General features: G+C 33.8%; 1 protein-coding gene across 22 annotated transcripts in view; it reads right to left on the bottom strand.

Annotated features, from left to right (window-relative positions):
* Nucleotides 1–15,291, bottom strand: part of DLG1 (discs large MAGUK scaffold protein 1) — a 261,449-nt gene that overhangs the window by 35,103 nt on the left and 211,055 nt on the right. For all 22 annotated transcript variants that reach the window (XM_082699240.1, XM_082699246.1, XM_082699255.1 and 19 more), the window contains 3 exons: nucleotides 9,578–9,692; nucleotides 3,631–3,807; nucleotides 798–867 (listed from right to left, as the gene is read on the bottom strand). In XM_082699240.1, the coding sequence (XP_082555366.1) occupies nucleotides 798–867; nucleotides 3,631–3,807; nucleotides 9,578–9,692 (362 nt within the window). The remainder of the gene's footprint in view (nucleotides 1–797; nucleotides 868–3,630; nucleotides 3,808–9,577; nucleotides 9,693–15,291) is intronic.

Below are 15,291 nucleotides of genomic sequence, written 5' to 3'. Positions count from 1 at the left end.
ACATATTCATTTGAAATATGATCAAAAGATGTATAAAACTTTTGCTTTAGATTAAAAAAAAACAAACCTAAAACATTCCTATGAATAGTATTTCAAGACAACATATGTGTTCAGCTTATTTCTTCAGGCTTATTACTACAATATTCCATTGTAGTGATTACACACATCATACAGGACAAAGCCTGCAGTATTTCTTTCATGTACTGGCATCCATTAGATTCAAGCAGAACTTAAAAATGAAAACAAAAACACATTTGAAATTATATACGAAAGAATTCAGAAGTATTTCTTGACTGTCCATAAACTCATCCTCTACTGTCCCTTTCTTTATTCCCTCAAAATAAAAATTCATATTGATTCAAATATTTAAAGCATGGATTCTCTTAAATTGTGAAGGGGGAAATGAAAACTTACATTATGACCTAGTTAATAATATTCTGGGGCATATCGTCTCAGAAGATGATTACATTAGCTATCATGATTAATACAAATTTCTAACTGGACATCTGAAGGAAGGCTAAATTTATTTCACTTGTAAAAATAACCTTACCAAAATATGTTGTTAATAATACACCAAATGACAGTTTCAATAATCTGGAAAGGTCTGTAAAATGAGTGCTTTAATAAATTACTTACTTCAGCATCTACTATTACAAAGCATCATGGCAAGAGCTGTTGATAGTTAACTCTTATGGCTAAATCCTTCTAATTTTAATAGTGTAGCTCTGGCAAGAATTATGAAAAAGCCTATTAGTCTCAATTATTAATATCTAGGAAAGGACATTTCATATACTCACCCCTTTATCTCCTCTTGTTTTAGAATTAAATTTCACTGTTTTTAACCGGGCTCGTTCTTTCTTCTCAACTCTGTCAAAGTACAGAATGTTATTTTTAAAGTATACCAAAATATCTAAGGGTCTAACTAGAAATCATCAGAAATGATACTTTAGCATGGGGCATTTTTATATTCTAAAACCTTCAGAAACTGTTTAGGTTTGTATCCCCAAGTTAAAAATAATTTCTGGAAGTGAAATACAGGGCTCATTATAAAACAAAAGCACTTGTGAACTACCAAAATACAGTACATGTGTACTTATAGATTAATTCATATTCTGTAATTATACTGAAATTATTATTAGGAACCACTTCTGAGTTTAGCAATTTTCTGGATTTTGTTTTTTGGTGTTTTTGTTTCAATATTAACTTAGCATGGGGCATGCATATATCCTAAAAAAAATCAAGCATGAGAGAGAGAGAGAAAGCAAATAGGGCAAAATGTTAACAACTGGAGAAAGTAGGTGAAGGATATGTGGGTGTTCCTTGTACTATTCTTCCTTGTGTATTTTGCTGTAGCTCTGAAATTTTTATTAAAAAATGGGAAATACAAAAATTTATCTCCAGTGACACATTTGTGTAAATACATAAAGTAACCAATTATGGTATACAAAAAATCTTAAAGAGCTTTAAAATACCTGTGGAAGGATATACAAGACTTGGTAATATTAGTTATCCCTCTAAAACTGAAAAGGGTGCCAGGTGTACAGTTTAAGAGGAAGCCTGTATAGCTTTAGATCTGAATTCTGAAACTTGTTAAAGTGTTAACTATTCAAAATAAGCAAGCCAATAAAATTACATCAAAACAAATGTTTCATGTAGATTGCAATACCAACACGAACCTTATAAAATTTCATGTCAATTAAACTTTTTATCCTTAATTTCAACATAGCAATTATGTTAGTATATAGCAGGAAAACCTACCAAAATCATTTGTAAATAAATGCATTTTCTTCCTTATCCAGTGATACAGTTTTACTGTGAGTACAGAAGAACCGTAGCAGTCATGGACTTAACACTTGTTATTATTCTAGAACAATCCATGATATGACTTAAGAGTACATGGCATGATTAACTAATCTGTAATTTTGCCTAGGCACTTACTGAGGGGACTGCAAAACTAACATTTAGTGAGCAAAAGTTTACAACTTAAAATGGCTTTGTTTTCTCATATTTACCTTGTTCACTAAGTAGCTAAGTGACTTAAATTGTTGTTTATTTGTAAATACTGTTCCTGAATAAAAGCTGAAAACTGTATTAACTACAATTCCTTGGGCTATTAGTAGAAGTAAAAAGGTTTAAGAGATAGTTTTCCTTAAGAAAATTCAAATTTTGAATACATTCAAAATAAAATGGCATAATCAGTTGTGGTTCCATATGTGGTTTACGGAAGGTAAATTATATTCTATAATGTTATTTGTGAATTTGGAAATTTAGAGGGGTCTTAAGTCTCCTGCAGCACTTCTGACTTAAAAACCCAACTTTATAGAATTTTTATGCTAAAGAGAAGAATCACTTTCTACCAAAGTCAGTGTATTTCTTATTTGTTGCAGACACACATAAAGCCCATGCAAGATAGGAGGTGCCAAAGGATAAGACAATTTTTAGGAACTCTGACTTTGGTATTTAAGATGTGAGGTTTCTACTGACTCAATGAGGCACAGAGACAGAGGAAGCATTTCTGAATTTAAAGCAGACTATGTTCTATTCTAGGAAAAAAGTTATGCTGAGGGCTGCATTGCTAAAAGAGGAGTTGCTACCAAATATATGATCTAGCCAAATGATTGGATCTTGTTAAGAATATGGATCTAGTCAAGAATGGTCATCAATCCCCAAACCACAACTACAAATCTTGGTTATACCTTAATACTCCTACTCTTCAACTTCTATAAACAGTAATATAAATATATAGGGAGGCCTATAAATAGGTATATGATTTGGCATACTTATCAATTATCGACTCTTAAAATAAGTATTACATCATAAGCTTGACCTGATGTGAATTAACCAGCTAGAATAAACATTAATGTCTCACTAATGATTTTTACAGGCTATTTTAAAACCTAAAAAGACTTTCAGGCAAAGATTTGCACAAATCAGACCTCAAAAATAAGTTATTTGGGGAGACATACAAACTGACATTTTAATACCTTTCCCACAAAAACAGGAACACTCAGCAGCATTTCATAGCCCTACAAAGGGTTCTTTATGCTGGGATCATCCTGTTCAAAGACTACTCCACTTAATCATTTTTGCCAGTAGATAGTAAGTATGTATCACTTATAACAAATGGTTAAAAGCAAAGAGGAAAGATCAGGGAATGTACCAATACTTCTAAATTAAGCAAGGAAAGAGATGTGAAGCAAATACCAGATACTTCTAAAAATTTTAATTTACACTTTCAATTTTCAAGTCTAAAGGAGGCAATTCACAAAATCAAAAATCCTGAAAACTGAGTAAGTTTCATTACCACCTGTCTGGATAAAGTACAGAAGCTTTTAAATCTTTCTCCCACCAATGGTAAAGATACATAGTAAAGTTATTTAAATGTATTTATTTTGTTTTGAGCAACTAAATGGGAGCTTTAGAGAGATTTCTCTTTGGGGGCATCATATTCTTTAATTATGTCATTGGTTATAACATAAGGTGAACAAAATTAAATGACTGAAACACAATATGAAAAACCAAGCAAAAAAAAAAAAAATCACCCTCTGTGAAATAATTAAAAAAACCAACAATTATTTGTCTATGTTGCCCTACGTTCAAGTAGTAAGACTGTAATGGACTTATACTTACCTGCGTTTACTGGGAATTACCCCAACTTCGTCACTCTCCCCATCTGGTGTGACCTGCCTGGCTTGCCACCATTCATCATCAGAAGCATTAATAACATGGAGGATATCTCCAAATTTGAAGTTCAATCCCTGACTGGGAAGGCCACTGTCTTTAGTCTTGTCATAATCAAAAAGGGCTCTAGATGAAGAAGAAAAAAGTACATGTTTATTTGGTGTTTTTGTTTGTTTTAAAGATTTATTTATATTTTAGAGTGAGAGAGCGTTTGAGTAGGGGAGGGGCAGAGGGAGAGAATCTTCAAGCAGACTCCTTGCTGAGAGAGGAGCCCAATGAGGGTCTCCATCTCACAGCCTCTGAGATAATGACCTGAGCCAAATCCAAACATCAGATGCTCAACTGACTGAGCCACCCAGGTGTGCCCCCCACCAAGATTATTTGTTATCATATTACCAATATTAAGTTAACACGGGATTCTGAAAGTATATATATTTCAAATAATTAAACAATATACCATACTAGGCAAAATGATGCCAAGCTCAAGAATTTGCACTATAACAGACAAAAAGACAAAAAAGAAATAGTAAAACTGACTTACAGGAAGTTATTTATTTGTATCCTAATTTCCAGTTGCCAAATTAGAACCCCAAAATGAATAAATTATATTATATTGTAAATGTAATTGCTAGGATTCTTCCCTTAAGAGAACTCCTTTGGATAAGAACTTAAGTATTGTACATTAATCAAGTAATAGAACACAATTTTTCTTTTTATCAAATTTTAAAAGATTTAACATTTTACAATTACTATATTAATACAGTATATTTTTTCTAAAATATTTGGTGGGAGTTAAAGTCCTCTGTAGTTAGTTTTCATCATTGTTATTGACTGAAAATTTTATTGACTCTAGCTTTGTGAGTGAATGGAAGGAATAATTAACTGACAAAATAATCACTCTGTTAATCCAGTCTTATAGTGTATAACTAGTAACTCATATCTGTCAGGGATTTTGTTTGACCCACTGTGTATAACCAAAATAAAGAGAAGAGTACCTTTTAATATTTATTCTTTGTTTATAAACTTAGGGCAACTCTCTAGGTTTATCTTCATTTTAGAATTCAATATTGCTTGCCACTGGATTATATTAAAAGCATTTTTAAAAATTTCTCATTCAGTATTGAGAGAAATAAGGTAGGATACCTAATTTTTCTTCTTTTTAAAATTTTTTATTATGTTATGTTAGTCACCATATCTCATTAGTTTTTGACGTAGTGTTCCAAGATTCATTGTTTACATGTAACACCCAGCACTCCATGCAATACATGCCCTTCTTAATACCCATCATTGGGCCAACCCATCCATTCCCTCCTCCCCTCTAAAACCCTCAGCTTCTCAGAGTCCATAGTCTCTCATGGTTTGTCTCCTCTTCCAATTTCCCCCCTTCATTTTTCCCTTCTTTCTCCTAATGTCCTCCATGCTATTCCTTATGTTCCACAAGTAAGTGAAACCATGTGGTAATTGACTTTCTCTGCTTGATTTATTCCACTTAGCATAATCTCCTCCAGTCCCATTCATATTGATGCAAAAGCTGGGTATTCATCATTTCTGATGGCTGAATAATATTCCATTATATATATGGACTACATCTTCTTTATCCATTCATCTGTTGAAGGGTATCTTGTCTCCTTCCACAGGTCAGCTATTGTGGACATTGCTGCTGTAACACTGGGGTGCATATGGCCCTTCTTTTCATTACTTCTTCATGACATTCTTCTTTGGGGTAAATACCCAGTGGTGCAATTCCAGGTCACAGGGTAGCTCTATTTTTAATTTTTTGAGGAACCTCCACACAGTTTTCCAAAGTGGCTGCACCAATTTGCATTCCCACCAACAGTGTAAGAGGGTTCCCCTTTCTCCACATCCTCTCCAACATTTGTTGTTTCTTGCCTTGTTAATTTTTGTCATTCTAACTGGCATAAGGTGTTATCTCAATGTGGTTTTGATTTGAATTTCCCTGATGGTATTGCTGGATCTTAGGGTAGACCCATTCATTGCTGCAGATTAGAGGAAGCTTAGTTGGGGTGTCTGAAGAAAGGGATATTGAAATAATTTATTCAGCAAGACTCTAGATATGCTCAGGAAGTAGAATTGTATAGAATCCAGGTAGATGAGATCCAGAGATAAGTTACAGCAGAGAAAACGGAAGAACTGGTAGAAACATTTCATATAGCACTCAGACCCTCAGATTCCTTCTCCTGTTCCTAAACCCATAGAAGATAAGAGGTTTAGTTTCCAAAGAAACAGAACTTGAGAAGCTCTGTACTTTGGAACTTGGTGGGGAGAGGAAAAGTGCTAAGTGGGGAGAGGAAAAGTGCTAAACTAAAAACAGATTTTTCTTTTTTAAAAGATTTTATTTATTTGAAACAGAGATAGAGAAAACGTGGGGAGGGGCAGAGGGAAAGAGAGACGAAGAAGCAGACTCCTTGCTGAGCAGGAAGCCTGATTTGGGGCTTGATCCCAGGTTCTGGAGATCATCGCTTGAACTGAAGGCAGAGGCTTAACCCACTGAGCCACCCAGGTGCCCCTAAAAATAGATTAAAAAGGAATCTGCAAGCAAAATGCTGTGGCTAGTTTTAAGATGTCTAATATTCCTTTTCATAGGCTCTGAGACCTAGTGTGAAGGTATATGCCGCTGAACCCTTGAATGCAGATGCATACTGAAAACTCAAGTACTAGCAACCTGTCTTATATTGGGCAAGGGATTAAGGATTCTTTTCTAGAGATATTTAATGACCCCAAAGAAAAAAATGACCTGGGGTGGGAGAGGGCAATGAACAAAGATAATTATTTTCTAGTTAAATGCACTAGCTTCACTAAATATATATATTTAAAAATTTTATTTATTTATTTGATAGAGAGAGAACACAAGCAGAGGGAGAAGCAGGCTCCCCACTGAGCAAGGGAGCCCATCTGGGCTAGGATCACTAAATATTTAAAGATCACTTCAGAGAGGGGTGCTTGGGTGGCTCAGTCCTTAAGCATCTGCCTTCAGCTCTGGTCATGACCCCAGGTCCTGGGACTGGATCCTGGCAGGAATCCTGCATCCCCCTCTCCCACTCCAGCTGCTTGTGTTCGCTCTCTGTGTCTCTCTGTCAAATAAATAAAATCTTAAAAAAGATCACCTCTTATATAAAAAATAAGAAAACAAGTAAACTAGAAAAGAGAAATACAGAGAAAGCAGAGAATCTGAGAAGGAGAATATTAGAGAAGCATGGGAAGGTATTAGGTCTATGAAATAAAGGATGACAAAATAAGATTAAATAAGAAGGGGCTCTCAGAAAATAAAATAGGCTATTATACCCTCCCCTACACCCCAAATTCTCTATGAAGAAGAAGGCAAAATAAAGTCAATTTCAGACATGCTAAGAGTAAAAAGTATCCCCCACACACCCCTTCCTTAATATTTATTGAAGAATGTGCTTTGGTAAAATAAAAGTTAAGTTGAGAAAGAAAAGGTGGCATCTCAAAAACCAACGGTGACATAGCAGAGATCTAAAAGGAATAGAACAGTGGCAAAGCAAGTCCTATGTCAGACCTATACAGCAAGTCTATAGAGGAACAATCCAGACTGGAGCAGAAAGATGGAAAATATCGAGGTGCCCAAGTGGCTCAGTTGGTTCAGCATCCCACTTTTGATTTCAGCTCAGGCTGTGATCTCAGGGTCATGAGATCAAGCCCCATGCTGGGCTCCACACTGGCTAATAGCCTGCTTAAGATTTTTCTCTCTCCCTCTGCCTCCTCCTGCCTGCCCCTCTGGCTCACATACGCTTCTATTCTCTCTCTCTCTCTCACACACAAGATGGAAAAAATCTGAAGTGGTAAGATCATACGTGCAATCATGTTTCATCATGTGAAAAACTCTAGAGAATTGTAAGATAAAGATATTTAATAATAAATGCACAATTAAGCAAACAAAAATGACACAATTATTATGCCCACGAGAAATGAAGGTTGAAGAAAGGAAGCATGGTCATAATATACTATTTCAGTAAGTAATGACAGATACTACATAGTCACATGACTCTAAATGCTTTTAATTTTATTAGCAGTGATGGCACTATGAGTAATAGAGGAAGAGGCAGAATGGTTTGATATGAGAGAGACAGTTGTTATCTCCATAGCAGTAAGTCCATAATGTCCAAAGTTGGTAAACTGGAAAACAGCAGTATATGCATATTATTTAGAAATACAGAGAGAAAGGCAAGGGAGTTTGTTAAGAAAATGGAGATGTTATTTCTAGATAATGTAATTGGAGATTGTCTGGAGGTGACAGTTATTTTTCATTAAATTTTTTGGTAACATATAACTTGTAAAAATATTTACTCCTTTTTTAAAAAATAAAAAGGAAAGAGGATTCATTAAATGTACCCAAAATAATTATAACCTAATGTTTTGATTTTTGTGTCTTTTTTAAGTTTTTTCTATCTAATCACTTATTAAATAAGGCAACACATAATTATACTAAAATTAGAAAAAGAAGAAGAAAATTAAAGAAGATGGGTGCCTGGGTGGCTCAGTCAGTTAAGCAGCTGCCTTTGGTTCAGGTCATGATCCCAAGGGCCCTGGAATAGAGCCCTGCATGGGGGTCCCTGATCAGTGGAGAGCCTGCTTCTCTCCTTTGCCTCCCGCTCTGTTTACTTGTGCTCTCTGTCAAATAAATAAATATCTTAAAAAAAAAATGAAAGAAGGAGAGTATAAACAGAAATGTTATTCCTTTTTCTGTGGATATCAGTACTACATAAAATATTTTAAGGACTCTGGAAAAGAATATGTTTTTTAAAATATATATATAATATATACATATTTAATAAATATAGCAGGAATTGGTGGAGGGAAAGAAAAATCTGATACACTAAAAGGTAGGGCAGAAGGAATGGTAGGGGTAGGAAAAGAAAAAGTAAAGAAAGTGAGAAAAATTTCCTTTTATTCTTTTATCACAGAATAAAATTATTTGAGAGAATAAATAATATATGTAAACAAATACAGAGTACACGTTTGTTTGTATAAATGTTTTTATACACATATGTAAACATGTATGGGATACTTGCCTATTTTACAGAACATATATCATCTCTCATCAGAAGAATAAATACAACACACTAGGAAATGTTCCTCAATAGTATCAGAAGGAATGAAAAAATAATGAAAAATTGTAGAGATCACCTGCAGCCATCTACTACAGTTAAAATAATAGTATAAAAGTACTGAGTAAAAGCTCTGCTAAAAAAAAGGTGCATACAGAATACAAATAGGTCATCTATCGGTAAGAACAGTTTATATACTAATGGTATCTATTTACTGTTATTAGATTTAAGCTATCTCATTAATTAGTTATAGAAAAATAAGGTTGACTTCTCCCAAATATTCAAAAAATGCATGTAGAAGTTTCCTGAATCTGTGTCCTTTACTGAGGTTATTCACATTTTAAGCTATTATTTCCATATGCTCTCTTTGCTATTATGGAAATTGCTACAGTAACTCAATGTTACTCAGAACATTTTATTATGAAGAATATAAGTGAAAGTAAGTGTTGGATGTTATGATATACCAACATACAGTATAGTCACTCATTATTATTCAAGGGGTTGTATAACTTTCATTAATACAATTATAATAACAAAAGATACACTCAGGAAATCAATCATAAAATTATGTTTCTTGATATGCAGTATATTTTTCTTTCTTTTTAAAAAATTTTATTTTTAAATAATCTGTACACCCAATACGGGGCTCAAACTCACAACTCCGAGATCAAGAGATGCATGCTCCACTGACTAAGCTGGTCAGGAGCCCCTGCAATGTATTTTTCTATAGTAAAACTCATAGTAAAAAATGTGAAGGAATCTGCATGCATAAATGAGGATTGCCATAATTAGAAGTAAAAAAAATTTACCTGACATAGAGGGATCGCTTCTGGCTAGTTCGAAGAGAACCTGATCCTGAACTAATGCTACTATTCATCATCTGCTCCCGTAAGTCATGTATTTTGGCTTCAAAACGACTGTATTCTGATGGGAAAAAAAATAAATTTATACTTTACATTCTAAAAAATAAAGTATTTGAAAATAAAGTGTTAAATATGTTAGTGGTCTTATATTTGATTAAATGTGGTTAGAACCTTAAAAGAGTAACCTGTGTAAGATTTTGGCCAAAATGCAAACTTAAAAAAAACTTTTTTCCTTCTAAATGTACCATAAGTTAGACCTGGCTGAATGAGAACTTTCTCATATGCTATTTTAAAGTTCATATCACATTTAATCAAGTAAAAGACAACTTTCATGCATCAAAATACCAGTATGAATCTCATATTACTATCTAATTTAACTGTAAATTTAAAAAATTAAAACTCATAATTTATTCTGATTTTTATACCTAAAAAGAACATACCTAATATGATTTGTAATAGATTCTTTGTTTACTGCCTTTTTCCCCTTGAGGAAATCATTACTTTTATGTGATTAAATACAGAACTTGTGTACAATCAATAGACAGCAAAAATATGCCTTAAAAATTAATAAATCAAATTTACTTTAATACATTTTATAAATTTATAAATTTTTAAAATGCCAAAATAAGACACAAAGCAATCTGGATAAACATTCTAAGATCGTTTTTATATAAAAACAAGTATGATTATGAAGATAAACTATTTTAGGCTATATCATAAAAACTACCTAATCTATTAAAACCTTAGGCACTTTTTTCAAATATATTGCAATTATACACTTACACACTCTTATACCTTCTTATTTATAATAAATTATTTTAAAGAAATTAGATTAGATATCAGATTTTCTTATAAAACCAGTCTTACAGCAAGAGCAAATACCGTGCTTGGGAGTTTGTATAGTTTAAGACGACAGAGTTAAGAGTAAGCATGAATACTGTGGAGGTAGTCTTCCTCCCACGGAAGTCATCAAATTTGTTTCTCAGGTACTAAGATTAACTGAAACAGCAATTTATCAAAAAACTCAAAAACATTTAAAAGCTCACATTAATATGTAATAAAATGTTATTTTTCTTTAAAAATAGAAAATTTTAAATATAAATGTTAATAGTATAATGTATCCATTACAATTCAACAATTAACAACTCATGGCAAACCATATTTGTGTAGACACAGCTGAGATACAGAAGACTGACGGATGGAGATAGGGATAAAAATACAAAATGAAGTTTGAGTTTACACTGGTTCTTCTTTTTTAAAAGTTTTATTTATTTAAGTAATTTCTACACCCAACATGGGGCTTGAACTCATGACTCCTGGATCAAGAGTGCATGCTCCTCTGACTGAGCCAGTCAGGCACCCCTATACTGGTTCTTCTAATTAAAAATTAGGACTGTTAGATTTTTAATTAATCTATTCTATCTTACATCTGTATGTGTTTTCTTGTATAAGAGGAATTCTAGTTCTCAAGACACTGGGAATAACAGAGTACTGCATGGTGAGTTACATTTTATCCAATATTACATTCACAACGGCTTTAAAATAACAACACCAACAACTAAGACCATGGTATCATTATTGAAAACAGCTAATTACTTTCCCTACTTCTTTTTTATCTTACTTAGAGCACGGTCTATAGAGACACAGAGAGAAAGATACAGTTTAATAGTTGTTTTAAAGTGGCTCTGAATAGTTCCTCCCTAGGTGCTAATGTTGCCAACTGGATATACATTTAGGTCCATTCTTTCTTATTTAATTTCACCTTTAATTTTTTGGGGTTGCTCTTTAAATTTTTCACTGTTTTTAATAGGTAAGTAAAATAGTTCCAAGGTTGTATCTGTAAAACAAGGATATTAAAGATAAAGTTTAGCTTCCAGCCCTCTCTCCTACCCTACTCTCTCCTGGTCACTATATATAAAAACATTTTAAGAAAGGTTTATTCTTCCAGGGGCACCTGGGTGGCTCAGTTGGTTGGGCATCCAACTCTTGATTTTGGCTTGGGTCATGATCTCAGGGTTGTCAGATGGAGCCCTGTACTGGGCACTATGTTGAGTGAGGAGTCTGCTTAAGATTTTCTCTCTCCCTCTCCCTCTGGCCCTCCACCTGCCAAAAATTCCCTCTTCTTAAAAAAAAAAAATTAAAAATTGAAATAAAAAAAAAGTTTATTTTTCCAGTTTTAGTAACAGAAGGAGATACATACATATATACATACATATATATGCATGTATAAATATAGTCACAAATACTTATTCTGTTATTTTAATATATGTAATATGTGTGTGTGTGTGAATATATAATGTATATATTATATACATTATATATTGCATACACACACACAAAATCATATTGCTCGTTTCTTAAACAGTAACCTACACATTTCTCCGAACATGCTTATTTTACTTAACAAGTACATTAACAGTCTTACTAGCAGTAAGAGTAAGGACACTGCACAGTAGCATATATATAGACATCTCTCATTTTTTTAATGACTATATAGTTCTTTTGTGTTTAACCTTCATTTCTTTGTTACAAAAAGATACTGTAAAGAGATTCTGCTTTATCGGCAAATCTGAAAATTGTTTTCTTTGAACATTTAAAGTAACTTTTGATATAACTGAAGTTGTTTGATCTCAGTTCTATTCATACTATTTTATGATTTATATATACGCAAACCTGCTATATGAGTAGTTGTGTCAGAGTGTATTTTCCCAAGATACATGCTTGCATCCCACATGTTCTTATACTATGTGACCTTGATGTTCTTCCATCAAGAGGGTGGAGTCTAGTCACCCTCTCCTTGAATCTTGGCTGGCCTTGTGACTCCCATGCAAATGAACATGGTAGAAATGATTATATGCAACTTTCGAAGTTAGATTAGAAAATGCCATGAAACTGTTGCCTGTTTCTTTAGGGATGCTTGTTCTGAGGGGAAGTCAGATACCATATAAGAAGTCTGATAACCCACAAAGCACCATGCTGCAGAGGTCCCATGACAATGTTCTGAGCCCAGACTTTCAGCTAGTATCACCAAGGCACAGGACAAGGGGAGTAAAGCCATTCTGGACCCTCACCCACCAGCTGAATCCCATTAAGTGACCTCAGTGTATGGACACTATTTGACTATCCAGACAAAATCGTGACTGAATTCCTAATTTACAGAATCCATAACATGCTTATTGTTTTAATCCACTAAGCTCTGGAGTAGCTACGAAACAAAAGTAACTAGAATACACTCTTGTTGTGCAGTCTCTTTGTTTAGACACACACAAACATAAAAGAACAAGCCTTAAAATTAAAAATACATACTAAATTCCTAAAATGAGGAGCTACATATAAATTTATATTTATAAATGTATTTATAATACATGTGTATTTATAAAGATACTAAATTATCCCCAAAATTAATATTTAATATTTCATAAAATATTCATACCTAATAAAATATATTCAAATAAATTTTATATACTCTCAAAGATAAACATATAAATATACAATTTATATTGTTTATTCTTCTGTTCTAACGGTAATCTTTTGTTCACTATGAGCAATCTCCACAGAGCCTAACTGAAATATCTGTTTATATCCAGTTAAAAACTTTAAACCATTAAGAAAACTTATGCTATTTTTATAGGATCTTCAAATTTTCCCCATTTTCTGATAATTGTACTTTATCCAAATTGTCAGAGCATACAGTCTTTTCCAATTATATACTCTCCTCCTTACAACTAAATTAAGGACTGCTAGCACCAGTCCTTAGGGCAGCACCCCTCCCATCATTTTGGGTGACTGAAGTTTGTTCTTTCCTCTCAGAGTGACCTAAATATCAGTCTGTTGTTTATACATTTGATTGCAGCTTTTATATGTGAAAGTCTATTTGATTCAGTTTCTTTCTTTGATTCTTTGAGTATGTTGACTCTACTGTTTCCTGTGAGCCACTGCTGAATGAAGTTCTAATGACTACCTCATTTTCTTTCCTCTAAATGGTATTTTGGGGGGTGGGGGTGGGGCTGGAATTCCACTGGATTTTTTACTTTTTTGAGATTTTTTGTTATCATTTATTTGTGAAGTTAAAAATGAGTGGTAGAAAGTAAAAACTGCCATACAACTTTTGGTTTCTCAATTTGTTTTCAGTTTCAATGTCATCCTGAACAGATGGAACAGGACGGACTGGTCCTGGGAGGGGATCGATCCCAGGGGAATGGAGCTGGGAGGAGAAGGAAAAGCAGGGAGGCTAAGGGGCTTCTGGGGGGTTGGAGGGTAGGGTATGTGAATGTATTTTTCTTTCTTTCTTTTTTTTTTTTTTTAAAGATTTTATTTATTTATTTGACAGAGAGAAATCACAAGTAGATGGAGAGGCAGGCAGAGAGAGAGGGAAGCAGGCTCTCTGCTGAGCAGAGAGCCCAATGCGGGACTCGATCCCAGGACTCTGAGATCATGACCTGAGCCGAAGGCAGCAGCTTAACCCACTGAGCCACCCAGGCGCCCCGTATTTTTCTTTTAATCCCACTAATTTCACGAGAGTATTTCCCTGTGCTAGTTATCACCTTAGGTAAACAGAATGTTTTGATATGTAGTTTTTTTTTTTCAATTTTAGAGAGTTTTTTCTTCTTTATACATTCTATATGCATTGTTTTTTTTCCCCTGTGAAACTCCCACATGTATGTTGAATATTCTTTGCCTACTCTGTCATTCTCAAATCTATTTTTACATTAATATATTTTCTAAAGACTGAAGTAATCAGACAGTGTTTTTCCTGAGCCGTTTAAGAATAACTTGCTACCCTGATGTCTTTTTGCCCTTGAACAGTATATATTTTCTATAAATAACAGTATTTTCTTATATAACAACAAAGCCATGAAAATAAAAAAGTAACATTAATACTTTACTACTATGTAATGCTCACACCTCTCTGAAGTTTCTCCAATAATGCCCGGTATAGAGAAGGATCTAGTTTAAAATCATGAACTGTCCTATCTGAGCATATATGCATTTAGTTGTCAGATCTTTTCAGTTTCCTTCAGTCATAACAGTTCCTCAGTCTTCCTCTGACTTTGTAAGCTTGATACTGTTGAAGATAACAGGTCAGTTATTTTGTAGACTGTCACTCACTTTAGGTTTGTCTGATGTTTCCAGATGATTAGATTCTGGTTATGCAAATTTGGCAGGAATATCAAGGAAGAGATACGATGTTCTCGCCATCGCACCCTGGCAGGTAGTTTTACAATTTTGATTTCTCATTACTAATGTTATTAACGTTCAGCACTTGATGAAGTTTGTAATTGCCAGGTTTCTCTACTGTGAAATTACTTCTTCCCTTTGCAAATAGTAAGCTACTGAAATCACAACACTTCTCCCTTCTCATCAAACTTCCAACAATTATTTTTATTAGTAAAGACTCAGGATTTCTGAATTTACTCAGTGCAGTATAACCTCAAATTTTTGTTCAGTTTAGCCAGTGGAAACCCTTTCAGACTGGATATTCTGTCCCTTTGACACGTGACCATCATTCCTTCAGCATTTACTTGCTTTCTGGAACAGAGTATTACAGAATAATCTAGTATTTTCCCTGTCCTACCCCAGAACTGGCCATTAATTCAAAAAGCCTTGGTAATTTTGGTGGGGAAGAGTATTTAGAAGCCAAGATCTGAGTGTTAGGTGTA

Source organism: Mustela nivalis (assembly GCF_964662115.1).
Source record: "Mustela nivalis genome assembly, chromosome: 1".
NCBI lineage: Eukaryota > Metazoa > Chordata > Mammalia > Carnivora > Mustelidae > Mustela > Mustela nivalis.
Note: the sequence above shows the minus strand (reverse complement) of the source record. Positions and strands in the feature narration are given on the sequence as shown.